The sequence below is a fragment of the Tachyglossus aculeatus genome, chromosome 2, assembly GCF_015852505.1.
Source record: "Tachyglossus aculeatus isolate mTacAcu1 chromosome 2, mTacAcu1.pri, whole genome shotgun sequence".
Classification (NCBI taxonomy): domain Eukaryota; kingdom Metazoa; phylum Chordata; class Mammalia; order Monotremata; family Tachyglossidae; genus Tachyglossus; species Tachyglossus aculeatus.
In genome coordinates, this window is record NC_052067.1 from 50,267,503 (window position 1) to 50,292,519 (window position 25,017).

Below are 25,017 nucleotides of genomic sequence, written 5' to 3' on the forward strand. Positions count from 1 at the left end.
GGCTTCCGCGAATGGGGCCGAGCGGCCCGTCACGTGCGCGCCCCCACTCTGCCGCCTGCGGTCGCCAGAGGGCGCTCCCTCCCCCCCTCCCACGGGGGCAGGGTCACGTGACGGGCTTCCGCGAAGGGGCGGAGCGGCCCGTCACGTGCGCGGCCCCACTCCGCCGCCTGCGGTCGCCAGAGGGCGCTCTCCACCCCCTCCCGCGGGGGGAGGGTCACGTGACGCGCTTCCGCGAATGGCGCGGCCCGTCACGTGCACGCGCCCTATGCGGTCGCCAAAGGGCGCTCTCCCCCCACGTCCCGCGGGGGAAGGATCACGTGACGGGCTTCCGCGAATGGGGCGGAGCGGCCCGTCACGTGCGCGCCCCCCACTCCGCCGCCTGCGGTCGCCAGAGGGCGCTCCCTCCCCCCCCCCGGTCCCGTGGGGAGGGTCACGTAACATGCGCGCTCCCACTCCGCCGCCTGCGGTCGCCAGAGGGCGCTCTCCCCCTGTTCCCACGAGGGGAGGGTCACGTGACGGGCTTCCGCGAATGGGGCGGAGCGGCCCGTCACGTGCGCGCGCCCTATGCGGTCGCCAGAGGGCGCTGTCTCCCCCCCTCCCGCGGGGGAGGGTCACGTGACGGGCTTCCGCCAATGGGGCGGCGCGGCCCGTTACGTGCGCGCCCTGTGCGGTCGCCAGAGGGCGCTCTCCTCCCCCCTCCCGCGAATGGGGCGGAGCGGCCCGTCACGTGCGCGCGCCCTATGCGGTCGCCAGAGGGCGCTGTCTCCCCCCTCCCGCGGGGGAGGGTCACGTGACGGGCTTCCGCGAATGCGGCGGCGCGGCCCGTCACGTGCGCGCCCTAACGCGGTCGCAGAGGGCGCTCTCTCCCCTTCCCGCGGGGGGGGGGGGGGGAGTCACGTGACGAGCTTCCGCGAACGGGGCGGCGCGGCCCGTCACGTGCGCGCGCCCTGTGCGGTCGCCAGAGGGCGCTCTCCGCCCCCCCGTCCCGCGGGGGGAGGGCCACGTGACGGGCTTCCGGGTGGGCGCGCATGCGCAGAGCGCCGGGACCGGTCCTGTCGCCAGAGGGCGCTCTCCTCCCCCCTCCCGCGGGGGAGGGTCACGTGACGGGCTTCCGGGGGGCGCGCATGCGCAGAGCGCCGGGACCGGTCCCCTGGTCGCCTGTCGCCGCCTGTTGTCGCCTGTCGCCGCCTGTTGCCGCCGCCTGTCGCGGCCGCCTGTCGCGTGGCCAGGGCGACCATGGAGAACCTGCGGCGGCTGCTGAGTAGCCCCGACGCCGAGGAGCAAGGGCTGACCGCCCAGGTGGGCGCCCCCCAGCCTGGGGAGTCAATTCAATCCTGTGTGTCGAGCGCTAACTGTGTGCTAAGCGCTTGGAAAGGGCTGCTGTTGTTGCATGGCCGTGGGGTTTCAGTCAGTCGTCTGTATTGAGCGCTCACTGTGCGCAGAGCGCTGTGCTAAGCGCTTGGAATGGACTGTTATTGTCTGCGTGGTCGTGGGGATTCAATTCATTCATTCAATCAATCAGTCGTATGTATCGAGCGCTTACTGTGTGCTAAGCGCTTGGAAAGGACTATTGTGTGCATGGGCGTGGGGAGTCAGTTCATTCAATCGTATGTGTCGAGCGCTAACTGTGTGCTAAGCGCTTGGAAAGGACTATTGTGTGCATGGGCGTGGGGAGTCAATTCATTCAGTCGTATGTATTGAGCGCTTACTGTGTGCTAAGCGCTTGGAAAGGACTATTATTGTCTGCATGGTCGTGGGGATTCAATTGATTCATTCAATCAACCAATCGTATGTATCGAGCGCTTACTGTGTGCTAAGCGCTTGGAAAGGACTGTTATTGTCTGCATGGTCATGGGGAATCAATTCATTTAATCGTATGTATTGAGCGCTTACTGTGTGCTAAGCGCTTGGAAAGGACTATTATTGTCTGCATGGTCGTGGGGATTCAGTCAGTCGTATGTATTGAGCGCTTACTGTGTGCAGAGCGCTGTGCTAAGCGCTTGGAAAGGACTATTGTCTGCGTCGTCGTGGGGATTCAATTCATTCATTTAATCAATCAATCAATCGTATGTATCGAGCGCTTACTGTGTGCTAAGCGCTTGGAAAGGACTATTGTGTGCATGGGCGTGGGGATTCAGTTCATTCAATCGTGTCGAGCGCTTACTGTGTGCTAAGCGCTTAGAAGGGACTGTTATTGTCTGCATGGTTGTGGGGATTCAATTCATTCATTCAATCAATCAGTCGTATGTATCGAGCGCTTACTGTGTGCTAAGCGCTGGGAAAGGACTATTGTGTGCATGGGCGTGGGGAGTCAATTCATTCAGTCGTATGTATTGAGCGCTTACTGTGTGCTAAGCGCTTGGAAAGCACTATTATTGTCTGCATGGTCGTGGGGATTCAATTCATTCATTCAATCAACCAATCGTATGTATCGAGCGCTTACTGTGTGCTAAGCGCTTGGAAAGGACTGTTACTGTCTGCGTGGTCATGGGGAATCAATTCATTTAATCGTATGTATTGAGCGCTTACTGTGTGCTAAGCGCTTGGAAAGGACTATTATTGTCTGCATGGTCGTGGGGATTCAGTCAGTCGTATGTATTGAGCGCTTACTGTGTGCAGAGCGCTGTGCTAAGCGCTTGGAAAGGACTATTGTCTGCGTGGTCGTGGGGATTCAATTCATTCATTTAATCAATCAATCAATCGTATGTATCGAGCGCTTACTGTGTGCTAAGCGCTTGGAAAGGACTATTGTGTGCATGGGCGTGGGGATTCAGTTCATTCAATCGTGTCGAGCGCTTACTGTGTGCTAAGCGCTTAGAAGGGACTGTTATTGTCTGCATGGTTGTGGGGATTCAATTCATTCATTCAATCAATCAGTCGTATGTATCGAGCGCTTACTGTGTGCTAAGCGCTGGGAAAGGACTATTGTGTGCATGGGCGTGGGGAGTCAATTCATTCAGTCGTATGTATTGAGCGCTTACTGTGTGCTAAGCGCTTGGAAAGGACTATTATTGTCTGCATGGTCGTGGGGATTCAATTCATTCATTCAATCAACCAATCGTATGTATCGAGCGCTTACTGTGTGCTAAGCGCTTGGAAAGGACTGTTACTGTCTGCGTGGTCATGGGGAATCAATTCATTTAATTGTATGTATTGAGCGCTTACTGTGTGCTAAGCGCTTAGAAAGGACTATTATTGTCTGCATGGTCATGGGGATTCAGTCAGTCGTATGTATTGAGCGCTTACTGTGTGCAGAGCGCTGTGCTAAGCGCTTGGAAAGGACTATTATTGTCTGCATGGTCGTGGGGAGTCAGTTCATTCATTAAATCAATCAATCAATTGTATGTATTGAGCGCTTACTGTGTGCTAAGCGCTTGGAAAGGACTTATTGTTGCATGGTCGTGGGGATTCAATTCATTCAATCGTATGTGTCGAGCGCTTACTGTGTGCTAAGCGCTTAGAAAGGACTATTATTGTCTGCATGGTCACGGGGAATCAATTCATTTAATCGTATGTGTCGAGCGCTTACTGTGTGCTAAGCGCTTGGAAAGGACTATTATTGTTGCATGGTCATGGGGTTTCAATCAGTCGTCTGTATTGAGCGTTTACTGTGTGCAGAGCGCTGTGCTAAGCGCTTGGAAAGGACTATTATTGTCTGCATGGTCGTGGGGATTCAGTTCATTCAATCAATCGTATGTATTGAGCGCTTACTGTGTGCTAAGCGCTTAGAAAGGACTATTATTGTCTGCATGGTTGTGGGGATTCAGTCAATCATATGTATTGAGCGCTTACCGTGTGCAGAGCGCTGTGCTAAGCGCTTGGAAAGGACTATTATTGTCTGCATGGTCATGGGGATTCAATTCATTCATTCAATCAATCAATCAATTGTATGTATCGAGCGCTTACTGCTTGCTAAGCGCTTGGAAAGGACTATTGTGTGCATGGGCGTGGGGAGTCAGTTCATTCAATCGTATGTGTCGAGCGCTTACTGTGTGCTAAGTGCTTGGAAAGGACTGTTACTGTCTGCATGGTCGTGGGGATTCAGTCAGTCGTATGTATTGAGCGCTTACTGTGTGCAGAGCGCTGTGCTAAGCGCTTGGAAAGGACTGTTACATGGTCGTGGGGATTCATTCAGTCGTATGTATTGAGCGCTTACTGTGTGCAGAGCGCTGTGTTAAGCGCTTGGAAAGGACTATTATTGTTGCATGGTCGTGGGGATTCAATTCATTTAATTGTATGTATTGAGCGCTTACTGTGTGCAGAGCGCTGTGCTAAGCGCTTGGAAAGGACTATTATTGTTGCATGGTCGTGGGGATTCAATTCATTCAATTGTATGTCTTGAGCGCTTACTGTGTGCAGAGCGCTGTGCTAAGCGCTTGGAAAGGACTATTATTGTCTGCATGGTCGTGGGGATTCAGTTCATTCAATCGTATGTGTTGAGCGCTTACTGTGTGCAGAGCACTGTGCTAAGCACTTGGACTATTATTGTTGCATGGTCGTGGGGATTCAATTCATTCAATCGTATGTGTTGAGCGCTTACTGTTTGTGCAGGGTGTGCATGTTGAATTGCACTTTCCAAGCACTTAGTACAGTGCTCTGCTCACAGTAAGTGCTCAATAAATGCCAACGAATGAGTGTGAATGTTTGGGTGCAGGTGGCTCGCAGAGCTTGTTGATTGTGCCTTTTTTGAGTTGTGAGCCCGTTGTTAGGTAGGGATTGTCTCTATCTGTGGCTGAACTGCCCTTTCCAAGCGCTTAGTACAGTGCTCTGTGCACAGTAAGTGCTCAATAAATGCGAATGAATGAATAATAATAATAATTAAGGCATTTGTTAAGCGCTTCGTATGTGCACAGCACTGTTCTAAGCCCCGGGGAGGTTACAAGGCGATCAGGTTGTCCCACTTGGGGCTCACAGTCTCAATCCCCATTTTACAGATGAGGGAACTGAGGCCCAGAGAAGTGAAGTGACTTGCCCAAAGTCACACAGCTGACAAGTGGTGGAGCCGGGATTTGAACCCATGACCTCTGACTCCAAAGCCCGGGCTCTTTCCACTGAGCCACGCTGCTTTTCATAACAAATTATAGCATTTGTTAAGCACTTACTATGTGCAAAGCACTGTTCTAAGCGCTGGGGGGGATACAGTGTGATCAAGTTGTCCCACGTGGGGCTCACAGTCTTAATCCCCATTTTTTACAGATGAGGGAACTGAGGCTCAGAGAAGTTAAGTGACTTGCCCAAGGTCACACAGCAGACGTCTGGTGGGGCCGGGATTCGAACCCATGACCTCTGACTCCAAAGCCCGTGCTCTTTCCACTGAGCCACGCTGCTTCTCTAGGTGATCAGGTTGTCCCACTTGGGGCTCACAGTTTCAATCCCTATTTTACAGATGAGGGAACTGAGGCACAGAGGAGTTAAGTGACTTGCCCAAAGTCACACAGCTGACAAGCAGCCGAGCCAGGATTTGAACCCATGACCTCTGACTCCCAATCAATCAATCAATCAATCGTATTTATTGAGCGCTTACTATGTGCAGAGCACTGTACTAAGCGCTTGGGAAGTACAAATTGGCAACACATAGAGACAGTCCCTACCCAACAGTGGGCTCACAGTCTAAAAGGACACAAAGCACAAAGCCCGTGCTCTTTCCACTGAGCCACACTAGAGTGTGTTCATTGTGGCCTTTTTGAGTTGTGAGCCCTTGTTGTGTAGGGATTGTCTGTATCTGTGGCCGAATTGTACTTTCCAAGCGCTTAGTACAGTGCTCTGCACACAGGAAACGCTCAATAAATACAATTGAACGAATGTACGCACATAGGTGCTTGTGAATGCTTGGATGCACGTGGCTAACAGAGCTGTTCATTGTGCCTTTTTTGAGTTGTGAGCCCTTGTTGCATAGGGATTGTCTCTATCTGTGGCCAAATTGTACTTTCCAAGCGCTTAGTACAGTGCTCTGCACACAGGAAACGCTCAATAAATACGATTGAACGAATGTACGGATATAGGTGCCCGTGAATGCTTGGATGCACGTGGCTAACAGAGCTGTTCATTGTGCCTTTTTTGAGTTGTGAGCCCTTGTTGTGTAGGGATTGTCTGTATCTGTGGCCGAATTGTACTTTCCAAGCGCTTAGTACAGTGCTCTGCACACGGGAAGCGCTCATTGTGATCCCTCCCTTCAAACAACATGCAGTCTGTTGAGGGTGAAACAGAATCATTTATAACTAGGAGTCAGAGACGATCGAGAGGTGAATGGGTGGATGAGGACTTAAAGAGCAAAGTACATAAATTATTTTTATTTATTTTATTTTGTTAGTATGTTTGGTTTTGTTCTCTGTCCCCCCCTTTTAAACTGTGAGCCCACTGTTGGGTAGGGACCGTCTCTATATGTTGCCAACTTGGACTTCCCAAGCGCTTAGTACAGTGCTGTGCACACAGTAAGCGCTCAATAAAGACGATTGATGATGATGATGATAAATTAGTACGAACAGACTCCTGGAAAAGCAAATCAGGGGATTTTTGGAGAGAGGGATTTTCTGCTGTTATTGAAAGCCAACTACCATAAACTGCTTGAGGGCAGGAATCGTATCTTCCAGGTGCTTAGTTTAGTGCTCCGTACACAGGAAGCGCTCAGTAGATACCACTGACCGCTAGACTACAAAACTTGCACATAGTAAGCGCTTAACAAATGCTATTATTATTATTATTTTATTATTATTATTATTATTATTATTATTACAAAAGTGCTACAAGTAGTGGCCCTGGTAGCTGAGCAGATGGGTCCTTGGGAGAAGAAAAAGAATCGGGAATGTGTCTTTAAAGAGATGGGAATCTCAGATGGACTTTGAAGTGGGGGGAATTCCAGGCAGGAAGCAGGGCATGAATGAGAGGTTGAAAGTGCAAAAAAATTAAAAAGAGACGTGGTGATCTTGAGGGTGAGCCAGTTGTCAGCTGTGGGACTTTGGGCAAGTCACTTCACTTCTCTGTGCCTCAGTTCCCCCATCTGTGAAATGGGGATTAAGACTGTGAGCCCCACGTGGGCCAACCTGATTGCCTTTGTAGCCTGATGAGAGAGAGGTGATGGAATTCTTTAAAGCCAATAAATGAGTTTTCTGTTTGATACCGAAAGACCTGGATAATTAGAGGTTTTTGAGGAGTGGAGAGACTTATGCAGAACATTTTTAAAACTAAACTGCACAGAAGAATGGAATATGGATTGGTTAGGGCAGAGGCGGGAGACGGATGGCAGTGAGGAGGTGGTATCGTAGTCCGACTGGGATCTGAAGAGCTCTTCGATGAAGAGGAAGTGGAGATGTATTACTCTATTTATTTATTTTACTTGTACATATCTATTCTATTTATTTTATTTTGTTAGTTGTTGTTTGATTGATTGATTGATTGATTTACCCACCTTCCCTGGGTGACTTTTGCTGTTCTACTCAAAGTGATCTTTCAGCTGTCTGTACCTCTCTCGCCTTCCCCTTCCTGTTCGTACATATTTGTTACTCTATTTATTTATTTATTTTACTTGTACATATCTATTCTATTTATTTTATTTTGTTAGTATGTTTGGTTTTGTTCTCTGTCTCCCCCTCTTAGACTGTGAGCCCACTGTTGGGTAGGGACTGTCTCTGTATGTTGCCAATTTGTACTTCCCAAGCATTAAGTACAGTGCTCTGCACATAGTAAGCGCTCAATAAATACGATTGATGATGATGATGGTGATGTAGAAAGTGTGGCGGAGAAATAACCAGCAAGATTTAGTCACAGACTAGGAGAGAGGATGGGGAGTCAAAGTTAATGGGTATGGCCTACTAATTCTGTTGTATTGTACTCTCCCAAGCGCTTAGTAAAGTGCTCGGCACGAAGGAAGCGCTCTATAAATACCGTCGATTGACTGCCGGATCACAGGCTCAGAGACGGACGACGGAGGGGTCGTCGACCGAGGTGGGAGAGCTAGGCGGGGGCACTGGATTTGGGGAGGAAGGTTAGGAGTTCAGTTTCAGACGCATCGAGCAGGACCCGGAGATGTGAGATTTCAGAGGAGTTGAGGGGTTGGGGCCCGTGAACTAGATTTTAGGTGTCAAGGTGGCAGCTGAAGCCGTGGGAGCCGATGAGCTTCCCCACCAAGCGAGTGTAAAGTGAGAAGGACGGGAGAGTGGGAACCGAGCCCGGAGGGACGGCCGATGGCAGGAGTTGAGGCGGGAGAAGAGCCGGCCAAAGAGGCGGAGGAGAACCAGTCCGAGAGCTAAGACCCTAACTAGGAGGGAACTGTGTTAATAAAACCAGTAGCAATTTGGATAGCATCTGCAAGAAGAGGAAGTGGTCAGTGGTGTTGAAGGTGGCCAAGAAGTAAAGAGTGGAGTAGAGTCTATTTGGAAATCATCGGCGATCACGGAGAGTGTGGCCTTAGTGGGCTTTGAAGGGGCAGAAACCAAATATTACTGGGTAGCGAAGTGAAAATTAGAGGCAGTGGATGTAACAATCCCTCTTAACTGTTTCCTGGTCTATTTCTTGCCCGTCAGGTACCAAAGAAGGGAAAGGGGGAGCCTCCTGTCCGACCTCCGTCCCGAAAATGGGGGCTGGAGGAATCGATTCCGTCCCAATCTGGGAATGGGTCGGAAAGCCAACTATTCCCATTCGCCAAGCTAGCTCTCTTCCTCCCTTCAAGGCCCTACTGAGAGCTCATCTCCTCCAGGAGGCCTTCCCAGACTGAGCCCCCTTTTTCCTCTCCTCCCCACCCTCCCCACAGCGCCTGTATATATGTTGGTACAGATTTATTACTCTATTTTACTTGTACATATTTACTATTCTATTTATTTTGTTAATGATGTGCATTTAGCTTTAATTCTATTTGTTCTGACGGCTTGACACCTGTCCACATGTTTTGTTGTCTGTCTCCCCATTCTAGACTGTGAGCCCGTTGTTGGGTAAGGACCGTCACTTTGTGTTGCCACTTGTACTTCCCAAGCGCTTAGTACAGTGCCGTGCACACAGTAAGCGCTCAGTAAATACAGTTGAATGAATGAAAGCCACAGCCCCCCCCCCCCCCCCCCCCCAGGCAGATGGCAAAAACCGGAGCTGCCATTTTGGCCGCACTTGCGTCTCCAAGAGGTAATCATCAATCATCAATCGTATTTATTGAGCGCTTACTGTGTGCACTCACACAGTAATGGCGATGGCTGCCTTCCTACCCCTAAATCTGCAGGGGGGAAATGAATCGCTTCTCCCCTTCAGCGCCAATTCCGTGGCATTCGTGACCCTTCGAACACCCGAGGAAGTGGGAGAGAAGGGATGGGAAGAAGCGCCCTAACTTTTCCCCAAAGCAAAGGCACTAAAGACCACACCAGAACCTCAGGTGACAGGGGAAGTAACAGCACAACCCATCGGTCTTGCCTTTCCCCCCTTTCTTTCCAGCTGTATTTTTGATTTTGTTTTTTTTTTTAATGGTATTTTAATGCTTACTACGTATCAGGCACTGTTTTAAGTGTGGGGCTACGTACAAGCCGATTAGGTTGGACACGGTCCACGTCCCACTTCGGGCTCACGGTCTTAATCCCCATTTAACAGATGAGGTAACTGAGGCACAGAGAAGTAAAGGCCTACAGTCGCCCAGCAGACACGTGGTAGACTAGAACCCAAATCCTTTGACTATCTCTCTCTGTCTAACTACCATTTAGGCCACACTGCTTCGTGCTGTATGTGCCTGTTACATCCTTGTTCATCCCCCTCGTCCCCCTCTCCATCCCCCCATCTTACCTCCTTCCCTTCCCCACAGCACCTGTATATATGTATGTACATATTTATTACTCTATTTATTTTACTTGTACATATCTATTCTATTTATTTTATTTTGTTAGTATGTTTGGTTTTGTTCTCTGTCTCCCCCTTTTAGACTGTGAGCCCACTGTTGGGTAGGGACCGTCTCCATATGTTGCCAACTTGTACTTCCCAAGCGCTTAGTACAGTGCTGTGCACATAGTAAGTGCTCAGTAAATACGATTGATTGATTGATCCTCCTGTCCCCACTATTTGTAAGCAGGTTTTGTCTCACCATTTTCCCATGAGATTGTAAGCTTCTGGAGGACACTGAGTGTACACAGTGTTTCTGTTGTATTCATTTTTTTATGGTATTCATAACATGTATGAGTCAAGCACTGTTCTAAATGCCGGCATAGATACAGGTTAATATCCTGTGCTACATGGGTCTCACAATCTGAGGAGGAGGGAGAACAGGTATTTTTACCCCCATTTTACAGATACGGAAACTGGGCTACAGAGATGTGAAGTGACTTGCCCAAGGTCACACAGCAAGCAGTTGGCAGTGCCAGGAGTTGAACCCAGGTCTTCCGACTCCACTTTCTGTCAGAAACATGTAGTACAGTGTTTCACACACAGTAAGGGTTCATTAAATGCTATTGCATAACTGGCTGGCGTTCAGTAGTTCTGCAGAGAAGCAGCGTGGTTTGGTGGAAGGAGCCCGTGCCCGGGAGTCAGAGGTCGTGGGTTCTAATCCCGGCTCCGCCACTTGTCAGCCGTGTGACTTTGGGCAAGTCACTTCACTTCCCCGTGCCTCAGTTACCTCATCTGTAAAATGGAGATTAAGACTGATCTTAATCTGATTACTTTCTGTCTACCCCAGTGCTTCGAACCGTGCTTGGCACGTAGTAAGCGCTTAACAAATAATATTATGCTATTAATAATAATAAAGAGGCCTCTAGTGACTGGAGCTCCTCTTTCCTCGAGCTAGATAGCTCAGTGTTTTCCAAGCTTAAGCCATACTTATTCCTGCGGTTCAAGTTCTTCCCCCATCATGGAAATGGTATTTACTAAGCACTTACTGATCGAGTGCCGAGCCGTGTACACCCAGTGCTTGGAGAGAATAGATAGGTGGGAATTAAACACGGTCCCCATCCCTTTGAGGGGGTGGGGACCCCCGCAATCCCAAAGCGTCTGCCTTTCCTTGTGCCGCTTTCTGGTCGCGTGGAACTGTGAAATCTCCATGTGACGTACGTACCTGGGTTGAATTTGCAATCCAAACCACCGAATGGTGGTTCATTCATTCATTGTCGTATTTATTGAGCGCTTACTGTGTGCAGAGCCCTGTACTAAGCGCTTGGGAAGTCCAAGTTGGCAACATATAGAGCCGGTCCCTACCCAACAGCGGGCTCACGGTCTAGAAGGGGGAGACAGACAACAAAACAAAACGTGGACAGGTGTCAAGTCACCAGAATAAATACAAGTACATCATCTTTTGACTTTTAACTCCATGAGTTTGGTCTCTCAACCCAAATCATTATTTAGTTTTTTAATCTACTTTTCATGCGTACCCAAGGATTAAAAGATGACTCTGCTAAGGTAAGGAATGTCCATTAATTCTTTGCTCTGGGGAACAAAAAAAAGTAATCCCTGCTTTCAAGAATTATGAGCTAACATTGTGGATTCTAGTATAGTTTACGATATTTCAGTTAGGACCAAGCTCTTCTTTCTGTAAATCCTCAATAGCCTAGTCATATACACACTGTGCACCCAGACTTGATAGTAAAATGAGTTTGATTTCTGTGTTCGGTAGTTGAGAAGATATAGTTACCTATGTATGTGTGTGTGTAAATATATTGAATTCTATATAAAATAGCATTATGTAGTCTGACTAGAAATTAGAAAATCAGGGATTTTCTGTAGAAGAAGTGCAAGGTGAAAAAATGGATTTAATTGGCATTTTAAATGTCAGTTACTTGTACTTGTACTTCCCAAGCGCTTAGTACAGTGCTCTGCACACAGTAAGTGCTCAATAAATACGATTGATTGATTGATTAAATATATGACCCTGGAATTCTTGATTCGTTTTCATTTCACAGTGTTCTTTTCCTGTTAGGATGCATGTGTAGCTAGGATTAAAGTACATCCTAAAATTTGCTTTACAAAGGGTGCCACCTGGAGCAGGTAACGCTATAAAGGACTTAACCCGGTTGAATAAAAAACTTGTATTTGTGTAAAATCTCTCTGGGGCTTGTAATAAGTCAAAGCGTGAATGCACAAAAAAGCATTCTCAGAACTGGTTCAAATGATTGCCCCTGCTCATCAAGAAATTGTACTGGTTGGCAGTCAGCAATGGGAAAATAGCCTTTTAATCTTCTTTTTTTCTCTCTTTTTTCCTTCCAAGGTGCTGGATTCCACTTCACTTAGTTTTGGCACTAGGTTGAGATGGTTTGCCATATGTTTCGTCTGTGGCATCTTGTGTTCTTTGCTTGTAAGTGAAAAGTTCTGCTTTATATGAGACTTCTAATTGAAGATCGTTTTTATTCCAGTATCTGACGATGACGCACATTAATTTGGGAAGTGAAAGAGAGACCACGTGTGCCGTAGATTCAGGGTTGCTGAACTGTAATGCATGCTAAATTGAGGTTCCCCATTTTGAAAGTATCGGGGCTTTATTTAGAATCACTTCATTGCCCTGAAACATACGGGAAGTTGAAATCTGGTATGAAAGTAATATAAATCTTTCCCTTTCTATTCCGAGCAATTGAAAGTAATTCCGGGACTGCCTGAAATACTTATGTAATTTACTTTATTTACTTTATGTAATACGAATGTCTGTCTCCCCCTCTAGACTGTAGGCTCATTGTGGGCAGGGAACGTATCTGCTAATTCTGTTGTATTATACTCTCTCAAGCGCGTAGTCCAGTGCTTGGCACATAGCAAGTACACAATAAATACCATTGTTTGATTGATTGAAAGGTATTAGGTCTATTGAGTTCTCAGCTTCCCTAAAGAACATGACCAAAGTCTTCCTGACTGCTGGGGTGGGAGCAGTGGGAAATGCAGCTAAATGTGCCAAACAACAGGAAATATCATTCACCAGCGGGAGACAATAAACTACCGAATGCGGAATTACTGTCAGTTTGTGACAACTTAGTAGGATCTTAGCGGCACCCTTGTTTTCTGAATAGATTGCGCAGTTTGTTTTAAATTGTTCTAAAATCTCACACAGGGAACGGGATTGTTGTGGCTCCCAGGTGGAGTGAAACTTTTTGCTGTTTTCTACACCTTTGGAAATATTGCAGCATTAGCCAGGTATGATTTTTTTTTCATTTTTATAGCGCTGCTAGAGTGCCTTGATTTATGTTGTAATTTACTGGATATATATATATATGTATGTTGACTCTTCAAGGAAGATATTTGCAAGAGTTTGTGGGGTTCAAAGGAGAGGTGTTATTGCAGCCCAGAACGAATTCCTTGGACTTTCAAGGAACTCCCAAGACTTGCAAAAATGATGGCCCTTGAAATCGTTGACCCCTTTCCGTAATGGTTAGAATTCAATCAATCAATCAGTCGTATTTATTGAGCGCTTACTGTGTGCAGAGCACTGTACTAAGCGCTTGGGAAGTACAAGTTGGCAACATATAGAGACAGTCTCTACCCAACAGTGGGCTCACAGTCTAAAAGGGGGAGAAGTGAATTCAGGAAGTGAAGAACATACTTTCTTGCAGTTGTCACTAAAGCGATCCTGTGGTGGTTTTTTTCAATATTCCTTTTACCATCAGAAGTGACAGGATTTCAATTTTGCGTGAATAACGGGGAACGGGGCATGGAATAGTTCTGGCTTTAACTCGGCCCTACCCTGCCTCCTGTGCGTGACTGATTCTGGATCCAGGATTTAACAATTACGGGAGGGAGCAGGAATTGAGCTCACAACACTCAAACAAAAGATTTGGATGTGTGGAACGTAGCTTATAAAAACCGTATAACTTTGTATCTTATAAAAACCGTATAACTTTGTATCCGTGGCCAGAAGATAGGGAAAGGGTTATGAGCCTGCAGATAGAATATCTGTCTCTGGCTTTTCTGTGTTGTCGGGGAGCTCTGAGGTCTACCATTCATGTATGTAAAAGCAGCGTATTTACCTGCTTTTTGTAGTTAATAGGAGCCTCGGATCAACAGATTTTTGCTTTCTGGAATTGTATTGGTTACTTGTGGATTGAACTTTTAACCGTATGATTTTATGGTACAGTACATGGAAAGGCCCTGTCTTTATTTCTTTGGGAACACAGGTTTACCTTAACAGAATGCTATTCTAAGATATTTTGTAAATCACACTCAAAAAATATTTGCTTTGGATAAATCGGTCTCCAGAGAAAACCACAGTTCATTTGTGTGCATAAACTGCTAAAATTTAGTTGTGTGTGTGTCACTTTTTTTGTCCATTTTCAAATAGCACTTGCTTCTTGAAGGGACCTGTGAAACAACTGAAGAGCATGTTTGAGCCAACAAGATTGCTTGCTACGATTTGTGTGCTGGTAAATACAATTACGTCAAATACTAGTTTGCCCAGTGGTTTAAACTGTACCCCTTGTACTTGGTGAGTGAAGAACTACTTTTATCTAAGAGCTATTTCTTGGAGGCAACCCTGTTTGTCCCTAACTGCCGTGAATGAAGAATGTACCATATTTTCCCTGGATGTAGCTTTTTCAGTGATTGTAATTTAGTAGCCTTTAGTAGATTGTAATTCATGGTTGTACATATTTATTAGGGTTGTACATATTTATTACTCTATTTTACTTGTACATATCTATCCTATTTTATTTTGTTAGTGTGTTTGGTTTTGTTCTCTGTCTCCCCCTTTTAGATTGTGAGCCCACTGTTGGGTAGGGACTGCCTCTATATGTTGCCAATTTGTACTTCCCAAGCGCTTAGTACAGTGCTCTGTACATAGTAAGCGCTCAATAAATAGGATTGATGATGATGATGAGTAGCCGGAGTGGAATAGATTTAAAGAAACGGGAGAGGGTCGGAGACAAGAAACGGGGATTTAAAAAAGAAAAAAAAAATTGATCCTGCAAGGCAAAGTTAGAGACGTTGGAGTTGAGGTGTGGAGAAAAGAAGGCTAAGGGAGATTTAATGACCGCCTCAAGCTTAGGGGGGTTTCTTGGAGGAAGAAAAGACTTGAAGTTTAAAAGGGAGAGGTGACTGTTGTGTGTCAGGTATGGGCATTTAGGATGATGAAACCCTGGACTACACCATCCAAGGAGAATGTGAGTTCACCATTTTGCACATCTTTAAGGAAAGAATGGAGAAGGGTTGACAGGGTGGCCTTCAAGAGGCTGGATCCGAGGACCTCCAAAACCCCTTCCATCCCTATAATTTTATTTTAATAATCACCGTGTCCCCCTCTCTGAAATGCAAGTTGGAACCCTGTTGCTTTGTGATTGCTTCTCATCCTGAAGCGGGGGAGGAACCAGAGCTCCTTACAGTTGTGTTCAAGGCTGCCCCTTCGTCACTCTCTGTTCTTTCTGCCCTGGGCTTCGTTCTGTACTCCTCTGCTCCCGGTCCCTTCGTTCGAGCCTTTCGCCGTGGCTGTGACCGTCCCCGCCTTCATATGACAGACCGCCGCTCTCCCCATCTCCAGTGCCCTTCTAAAGCCGCACCTCCTTCAGGAAGCCGTACCCAGTTAATCAGTTAATACCCAGTTAGAGAGAAGCAGCGTGGCTCAATGGAAAGAGCCCGGGCTTTGGAGTCACAGGTCATGGGTTCAAATCCCAGCTCCACCACTTGTCGGCTGTGTGAATTTGGGCAAGTCACTTAACTTCTCTGTGCCTCAGTTACCTCATCTGTAAAATGGGGATTAAGACTGTGAACCCCCCGTGGGACAACCTGATCACCTTGTATCCCCCCCCCCCCCCCGGCGCTTAGAACAGTGCTTTGCACATAGTAAGCGCTAATAAATGCCGTCATTATTATTATTATTATTAATCCGCCACCTCCCAAAATGGGTCAATCCAGCAGCCTTCCGTAGCCCATGTGTTCTTACCCATCCTCAGCATTTACGTTAAGATGTGTATCCCCAGTTCTCCTGTAATGCGGGGGTTGCGTTCCTGCAAAAGCCTTTATAAGGTAAATTCACGTTTTAGTCCTCACGGTATTCAGTGCCACCGTTGTTAATAATAATAATAATAATAATAATGGCATTTGTTAAGCGCTTACTATGTGCAAAGCACTGCAATCCAAGCATTTATCGTAACCCACCTTGATTTCTGTATCATTCTCCTTGCTGATATCCCTGCCACCTGACTCTCCCCACTCCGGTCTGTCCAGCAGTCTACTTCCCAGATCATTCTTCTACAAAACCATTCAATTCATTTTTCCTCATTCTTCAAGAACCTCCAGTGGTTGCCCACCCACCGCTGCACCAAATAGAAATTCCTCCCCCTTGATTTTCAATCACCTCGCCCCCTCCTACCTCAATTCGCTACTCTCCTGCTACAGTCCAGCCTGCACAGTCACTCACTCTAATGCCAGCCTGCTCATTCTACCTCAATCCCATCTGTCTCGCCGCCAACCTCTCGCCCACGTCCCGTCTCTGGCCTGGAACGCCCTCTCTCTTCATATCTGACAGACGATTATTCTCCCCAACTTCGAAGTCTTATCGAAGGCACATCTCCAAGAGCCCTCATTTTCTCTTCTACCACTCCCTTCTGCGTCACCCTGATTTGCTCCCTTTATGCAGCCCTCCCGCAGCCCCACAAAACTTATGTACGTATCTGCAATTCACTTATTTATACTGGTGTCCGTCTCCCCCTCGAGACTTTAAGCTCATTGTGGGCAGAGAACTTGTCTACCAACTCTGCCATATCTTCATAGTGTACGCCCCCAAGCACACAATAAGCATGATCGATTCATTGCCACATCCGTGCTCATAAACTGTTTCTTTGGATCCCCCCTTCTAGATTGTGAGCCCGTTGTTGGGTAGGGACTGTCTCTACATGTTGCCAACTTGTACTTCCCAAGCGCTTAGTACAGTGCTCTACACACAGTAAGCGCTCAATAAATACAATTGAATGAATGAATGGATCCTGCTTCACCCAGTAGCCAAATAGGCTTATGTAGTTGATTGCATGAGTTGCACTTATTGAGCACTTACTGTGTGCAGAGCGCTGTACTAAGCGCTTGGGAGAGTCCCATGTAACGGAGTAATTCCCTTATAATATTCTGGCCAAATCAGGTGGTGAAAATGTTTGTCAGGGCAGAAGTAGTAATAATAATGATGCTGTTAAGTGCGTGTGTGCCAAGCACTATACTAAATGCTGGGCTAGACACGAGATAAGCAGATTGGACACAGTTCCTGTGCTCCGAGGGGGAGGAAGAACACGTATTTGAACCCCATTTTCCAGATGAGGCAAGTTAAGTGACTCGCCCAAGGTCACACAGCAGGCAAATGGCAGAGACAGATGAGAACCCAAGCTCTCTGACTTTTAGGCCTGTGCTCTTTCACTGCTTCCCCTACCATACTAATCGCATGGTCAACTGTACTTCTGTTATGTGTTCGTCCGTCTCTTCGTCTTCGTCTTTCCCTGTTGCTTTTCCTGTTCCCGCTATCTGTAAATAATTCATATCTGCTTGTATCTCCCATTAGCCTGTCAGTTTTTGGTGGGGGGGCAGAGAATACATGTTTTGCTTCTGGCGCGCTCTCCCCAGGGTCGTCTTTGAGCACAGAGGACGACTGAGAACTTAGTGCAGTGATTCTGCTTCCACACCACCAAGGCGGCTAAATGTTAAGCTCTTGGAGGACAAAGACTTCCACAGGGAACTCTGCCGAAGTATTACAGTAGCTCTGTAGGGACAGGAAAACCCCAACACAGTCTCCAAAATAAGATCCTACCTACCAGGCAGCACTCGAAACCTCAGGCGTAGCCAGGCCAAAGTCACCAGAACTGGTGGTTGGCTGCAAATAACTCGGGTAAAATGTCTACCTGCGGCACAGCAATTGCTGCCTCAACGGCACCTTGACTCAGATAATAATAATAATAATGTTGGCATTTGTTAAGCGCTTGCTATGTGCAAAGCACTGTTCTAAGCGCTGGGATGAAAGTAAAGCGTCCGGAAACCTCTGTTGCAAAGTGCAACTGGGATGCAGGAGCCCCACCCAATAGGCAGTGGGATGCCAAAGCAGAGGAGAGCTGGGGCTCCCTACATCGGGACAAAGATAAGAGCCTCTACACGTCCTTCCGAAAGTGTTTCGTATAATAATGATAATCAAGGCATTTATTAAGCGCTTACTATGTGCAAAGCACTGCTCTAATCGCTGGGGAGGTTACAAGGTGATCAGGTTGTCCCACGGGGGGGCTCACAGTCTTAATCCCCATGTTACAGATGAGGTCACTGAGGCACAGAGACTTGCCCAAAGTCACACAGCCGACAACTGGCAGAGCCGGGATTTGAACCCATGACCTCTGACTCCAAAGCCCGGGCTCCATCCACTGAGCCGCGCCGCTTCTCGTATGTACGGCCTTGTGCAGGCTGTCCCAGCACCTTGGAAGACTGAAGATGGTTTTAGCCTCATCCCGGACAAGGAGCGTTGAGGAGAATAGCAAAACGTTGTTGCCATTTCCCCTCATTTCCCCGCCCCAACCTCGCCTCTGTGTTGCCGATGAACTTGAGGCTGACCCCACACTCATCCCCACATTCATTGTCGTATTTATTGAGCGCCTACTGTGTGCAGAGCACTGTATTAAGCGCTTGGGATGTACAAATTGGCAACATATAGAGACGGTCCCTACCCAGCAACGGGCTCACAGTCTACAGCTCTCGTGTACGTCCCCGTGTGCCCTACCTTTTTTTTTTTAACGATATTCGTCACGCCATCGTGCCAAGACGTGGTACTTGTCCCAACTATTGGGGAAGTCACTACATGAGAAGCATCTTAGTGTAGTGGGTAGAACGCGGGCCCTGGGAGCTGTAAGGTCATGGGTTCTAATCCTCTCTCTTTTTTATGGTGGGATCATGCCCGGGGGGGGACACGAGCATGTGGGTTACAGTGTGCAAACCACTGTCACGAGGTTAGGAGCTAGAGATGGGGAGGGTGGAGGCGTTGTCGGTTGCGGTGGCAAAACGGAGAGGATTTGTGGGGGAAGATGAGTTCGGTTTGGAACATAATGAGCCTGAAGAGCCGATGAGACATCCATGAAGAGGCTTTCTAGAGGCAGGAGATGTGAGATTGAAGAAGGGAGAGGCCATCATCATCATCAATCGTATTTATTGAGCGCTTACTGTGTGCAGAGCACTGTACTAAGCGCTTGGCCAGGGCTAGAGCGGTAGATCTGGGGGTCCTCCACCCTGAAGTTGTAGCTGAAGCCATGCAAGCAGGCGAGCTTCCCCAAGGGAGTGAGTGTGGCGTGAAAAAAGAAAGGGACCCAGAGCTGAGCCTTGAGGAACACCCTCAGTTAGGCAGTGGGAGACAAAGTGTAAGCAAAGGTGACAGAAAGCGTTGACCAGAGTGGTGGGAGGAGAACTCGAAGAGAACTGTAACAAAAACCAAGATCAGAGAGTGTTTCCAGAAGGCTCAGAAAGAGGGGGTAGGTTTTTGGAAGCGGGTATTTTGATTCCATTTCCCCCCTTTGGTGCTCTTGATTACGATGATGACATCTTGTGACCCTGACACCTCTCTTTTAATGTCTCAGTCTCTGATTTTGCTGTCTATATCCACTCGGTTGTTTCTTATTCCTGAAATGGAGGTGATAATGTTAATCAATCGTACAGGGATGAGAAATGATAGATGATCTCGTAAATGGGTTTTCTGAAACCCCCGTTCACCCATTGTAAGCAGAGTGGGAAAAGATGGTTAATACGGTGACCCCTTTAAATGCTAATTAGGTAAAATTCACCTTTAAGCAGATTTCTCATTAGGCTTATTGGAAAGAGACTCTTCCTGCATACTGTTAAAGTGTGCTGCGTATACGTTAACCCACAATAGTTTCTAGAAATCTTACGTGAAAAATTCTGAAATTGTCTCCCAATTAATGTATTTAATGATATTTGTTAAGTAGTTATGCGCAAGGCACTGTGCTGTGCGTTGGGGTAGATTCATTCATTAATTCAATCGTATTGAGCGCTTACTGTGTACAGAGCACTGTAAATAATAATGATGGCATTTGTTAAGCGCTTACTATGTGCAGAGCACTGTTCTAAGCGCTGGACTGTATTTATCGTATTTCGTATTTATCGTATTTATTGAGCGCTTACTATGTGCAGAGCACTGTACTAAGCGCTTGGGAAGTACAAATTGGCATCACATAGAGACAGTCCCTACCCAACAGTGGGCTCACAGTCTAAAAGGGGGAGACAGAGAACAGAACCAAACATACCAACAAAATAAAATAAGTAGGATAGAAATGTACAAGTAAAATAAATAAATAAATAAATAAATAGAGTAATAAATATGTACAACCATATATACATATATACAGGTGCTGTGGGGAAGGGAAGGAGGTAAGACAGGGGGACGAGGGGGAGAGGAAAGAAGGGGCTCAGTCTGGGAAGGCCTCCTGGAGGAGGTGAGCTCTCAGCAGGGCCTTGAAGGGAGGAAGAGAGCTAGCTTGGCGGAGGGGCAGAGGGAGGGCATTCCAGGCCCGGGGGATGACGTGGGCCGGGGGTCGATGGCGGGACAGGCGAGAGCGAGGTACGGTGAGGAGATTAGTGGTGGAGGAGCGGAGGGTGCGGGCTGGGCAGTAGAAGGAGAGAAGGGAGGTGAGGTAGGAGGGGGCGAGGTGATGGAGAGCCTTGAAGCCCAGGGTGAGGAGTTTCTGCCTGATGCGCAGATTGATCGGTAGCCATTGGAGGTTTTTGAGGAGGGGAGTAATATGTCCAGCGCGTTTCTGGACAAAGATAATCCGGGCAGCAGCATGAAGTATGGATTGAAGTGGAGAGAGACACGAGGATGGGAGATCAGAGAGAAGGCTAGTGCAGTAGTCCAGACGGGATAGGATGAGAGCTTGAATGAGCAGGGTAGCAGTTTGGATGGAGAGGAAAGGGCGGATCTTGGCAATGTTGCGGAGCTGAGACCGGCAGGTTTTGGTGACGGCTTGGATGTGAGGGGTGAATGAGAGAGCAGAGTCGAGGATACTGTACTAAGCGCTTGGGAAGTACAAGTTGGTAGATACAAGCTAATCAGGTTGGACACAGTCAATTTGCCACTTGGGGTTCAGTGTCTTAATCCCCAGTTTACAGATGAGGTCACTGAGGCATAGAGAAGTTAAGTGACTCGCCCAAGGTCACACAGCAGACAAGTGGCAGGGCCGGTATTAGAACCCAGGTCCTTTTGACTCCCGAGCCCCATGCGCTTTCCTGTAGTCAGTCAGTTGTATTTATTGAACACTTATGGAGTGCAGAGCACTGTACTAAGTGCTTGGGAGAATACAGTATAACAGTGAACAGACACATTCCCTGCCCACAACGAGCTTACGGTCTAGAGGGCCCACGGTGCTTCTCCATATTTTAAGAACTATTTTGCTACATCGTATTCTCACTGTAAACATTCTCTTTTTTTTTTTCCATCCCTTAGCTCTGTTTGATATTCACTCTGTGTGCTGCTCTTTTGGTAAGTGTTGCTAACTCCACCACTTTTCTTTTAAGTTTATGGCTGTCCTGATGTAGCGAAATTGGACAAAGTCCACTGAATAAAGTGTTATTGCTGGGCAGATAATATGGGAACCCTCCCTAAATGCGTAAATGCTCACCAAATTGCCAAACATTAGTAAAAAATAGTGCTCCTTCCTTGAAAGTGGCAAGTCGTCCTTAACTTTCCTGTGTAAGCGTTAAGATGCAGTTTTGGATATGGCCCGTCCGGCCCTTCGTAAGTACGTGTGTAAGACAAAGCCGAGGTCCTCGAAGGAAGTATGTCCTCCGAGGGTGGGTACTTTGAAATACCCATCCTCATGATGGAAAGGGGAAAGATTAGGAGAAAGCTTTCCAAAAATTAATCAATGATAGGTATTTATGATGATGATGGTGGTATTTGTTAAGCGCATACTATGTGCCAAGCACTGTTCTAAGCACTGGGGTAGATACAAGGTGATCAGGTTGTCCCATGTGGGGCTCACAGATGAGGTAACTGAATAATAATAATAATAATGATGGCATTTGTTAAGTGCTTACTATGTGCAAAGCACTGTTCTGAGTGCTGGGGGGATACAATGGGATCAAGTTGTCCCACGTGGGGCTCACAGTCTTAATCCTTATTTTACCGATGAGGTAACTGAGGCTCAGAGAAGTTAAGTGACTTGCCCAAGGTCACACAGCAGACATGTGGAGGAGCCGGGATTCGAACCCACGACCTCTGATTCCAAAGCCCGTGCTCTTTCCACTGAACTACGCTGCTTCTAGAAGTTAAGTGACTTGCCCAAAGTCACACAGCAGACAAGTGGTGGTGGCGAGATTAGAACCCACGACCTCTGACTCCCAAGCGCGGGCTCTTTCCACTAAGCCACGCTGCTTCTCAGTTTATCGGGTACTTACTGTGTGCAGAGCACTGTGCTATCAATCAATCAATCAATCATATTTATTGAGCGCTTACTATGTGCAGAGCACTGTACTAAGCGCTTGGGAAGTACAAATTGGCAACATATAGAGACAGTCCCTACCCAACATTGGGCTCACAGTCTAAGAGGGGGAGACAGAGAACAAAACCAAACATTCTAACAAAATAGAATAGATATGTACAAGCAAAATAAATAAATAAATAAATAAATAGAGTAATAAATATGTACAAACATATATACATATAGAGCACAATCAACAATCAGTTGGTAGTTACTGAGCGATTACTATGCAGAGCACTGTGTTGAGCACTTTGGAAAGTACAACACGACAGACATGATCCCTGCCCACAAGGAGTTTGTAGGCTACAAGGGGAGGCAGTCGTTAATGAAGATTAGGGAAAGAGGAAACTGGAACGTATAAGAATAGTTACACAAGCATCGTGGGGTTGAGGTGAATGTTAAAGTATTTTAAGGGGTACACCGCCAAATTCATATTCGATCCAGAGTGGAAGGTTGATATGGGAAATGAAAGGCATAGTCTGAGAAGAGCACTTGGAGGGATTTTGAAGGAGGGGAGAATAGTAAGCTCTCCATTGGCCTTTACTCCATCCTAATCTTCCTCAACCTCTCAGCCGCCTTTGACACTTCTCCTGGAAACATCATCCAACCTCAGCTTCACTGACACTGTCCTTTCCTGGTTCTCCTCCCGTCTGACTGCTCCTCCACGGGCTCCTCCTCTGCCTTCCACACGTCAACTGTGGGAGTCGCTTAAGGCTCAGGTCTGGGTCCCCTTCCAATCCCTCGGACAACTCGTGCGCTCCGGTGGCTTCAACCCCCATCTCTTTGCAGTTGATTCCCAAGTCTACATCTCCAGCCCCGATCTCTCTCCTCTGCAGTCTTGCATTTCCTTCTGCCTTCGGGATATCTCTTCTTTGATGTCCCTCCAACACCTAACACTTAGCCAGTCTGAAACAGAACTCCTATCTTCCCACCTGAACCCTGTCCTCCGCTTGACTTTCCCATCTCAGTAGACAGCCTCACCATCCTCCCTATCTCAGCGTTACTATTTACCCATTTCTCTCATTCACCGTTTTCTCTCATTCTCATTCATTTCTCTCTGTCACCAAGTCCTGTCAATTCAACCTTCACAATGGTACTAAAAATTCGCCCCTCTCCATCCAACCTGCTAACAGATTAATCCGAGCATTTATTCTACCTCACTTGGATTACCGCATCGGCCTCCTTGCTGATCTCCGTGCCCTCTGACTCTCCCCAGTCCGATCTATATTTCACTCTGCTGCCCAGGTCATTTTTCTGTGAAATTGTTTAGTACACGTTTCCCCACTCCTCAAGAAGCTAAGGTGGTTACCCATACATAGCCGCATCAAACAGAAACTCCCTACCAAAGGCATTTAAATAACTCAGTCATCCTGCCCCATCTTACCTTACCTCCCTGATTCCCTACTACAGTCCAGCCTTCACACTTCACTTTCCTAATGCTGACCTACTCACTGTACCTCTGTCTCCTCTATTTTGCCGCTGACCTCTCACCCACGTCCTGCTTCTGGCCTGGAACACCCTCCCCTCTTCATATCCGACAGATGATCACTCCGTCCTCCTTAAAAGTCTTATTAAAAGCACATCTCCAAGAGGCCTTCCCTGACTAAACCCTCATTTCCTCTTCTCCCACTCCCATCCGTGACCCCCCTGCACTTGGATTTACATCCTTTATTCACCACCACCCCCAACGCCACGACACTTATCTGTATTATTATTATCAGTACATATCTGTAATTCATTTACTTTTTTTAGTGTCTCTCCCCATCTGGGCTGTAAGCTCATTATAGGCAGGGAACACGTCTACCAAGTCTGTAGTACTGTACTCTCCCAAGCACTTAGTATTGAGCTTGGCACACAGAAAGCACTCAATAAATACGATTCATTCAGTCAATCGTATTTACTGAGCGCGAACTGTGTGCAGAGCACTGTACTAAGCGCTTGGGAAGTACAAGTTGGCAACATATAGAGACGGTACCTACCCAACAGCGGGCTCACAGTCTAGAAGGGGGAGACAGGCAACAAAACAAAACATATTAACCAAATAAAATAAATAGAATAGTAAATATGTACAAGTAAAATAGAGTAATAAATCTGTACAAACATATATACAGGTGCTGTGGGGAGGGGAATGAGGTAGGGCAGGGGGGAGGGGGAGAGGAAGGAGGGGGCTCACTCTGGGAAGGCCTCCTGGAGGAGGTGAGCTCTTAGCAGGGCCTTGAAGGGAGGAAGAGAGCTAGCTTGGCGGATGGGCAGAGGGAGGGCATTCCGGGCCCGGGGGATGACGTGGGCCGGGGGTCGATGGCGGGACAGGCGAGACCGAGGCACGGTGAGGAGGTTAGCGGCAGAGGAGCGGAGGGTGCGGGCTGGGCTGGAGAAGGAGAGAAGGGAGGTGAGGTAGGAGGGGGCGAGGTGATGGACAGCCTTGAAGCCGTGAGTGAGGAGTTTTTGCCCTATATGTAGGTTGACTGGTAGCCCCTGAAGATTTTTGAGGAGGGGAGTAACATGCCCAGAGCGTTTCTGCGCAAAGATGATCCGGGCAGCGGCGTGAAGTGTAGACTGAAGTGGGGAGAGACAGGAGGATGGGAGATCAGAGAGGAGGCTGATGCAGTAATCCAGTCGGGATAGGATGAGAGATCGAACCAGCAGGGTAGCG

At 47.5% G+C, this 25,017-nt stretch overlaps 1 protein-coding gene across 2 annotated transcripts in view; it reads left to right on the forward strand.

Annotated features, from left to right (window-relative positions):
- Positions 1 to 1,084: 1,084 nt before the first annotated feature.
- The window catches only part of SFT2D1 (SFT2 domain containing 1), a 33,289-nt gene continuing 9,356 nt past the window's right edge, over positions 1,085 to 25,017 (forward strand). Inside the window, exons 1-5 of one of the 2 annotated variants that reach the window (XM_038771388.1) lie at positions 1,085 to 1,299; positions 12,158 to 12,244; positions 12,986 to 13,068; positions 14,210 to 14,291; positions 21,329 to 21,364. In XM_038771388.1, the coding sequence (XP_038627316.1) occupies positions 1,237 to 1,299; positions 12,158 to 12,244; positions 12,986 to 13,068; positions 14,210 to 14,291; positions 21,329 to 21,364 (351 nt within the window). In that variant the 5' untranslated portion in view covers positions 1,085 to 1,236. The remainder of the gene's footprint in view (positions 1,300 to 12,157; positions 12,245 to 12,985; positions 13,069 to 14,209; positions 14,292 to 21,328; positions 21,365 to 25,017) is intronic. The other variant, XM_038771379.1, reaches the window with a different exon arrangement.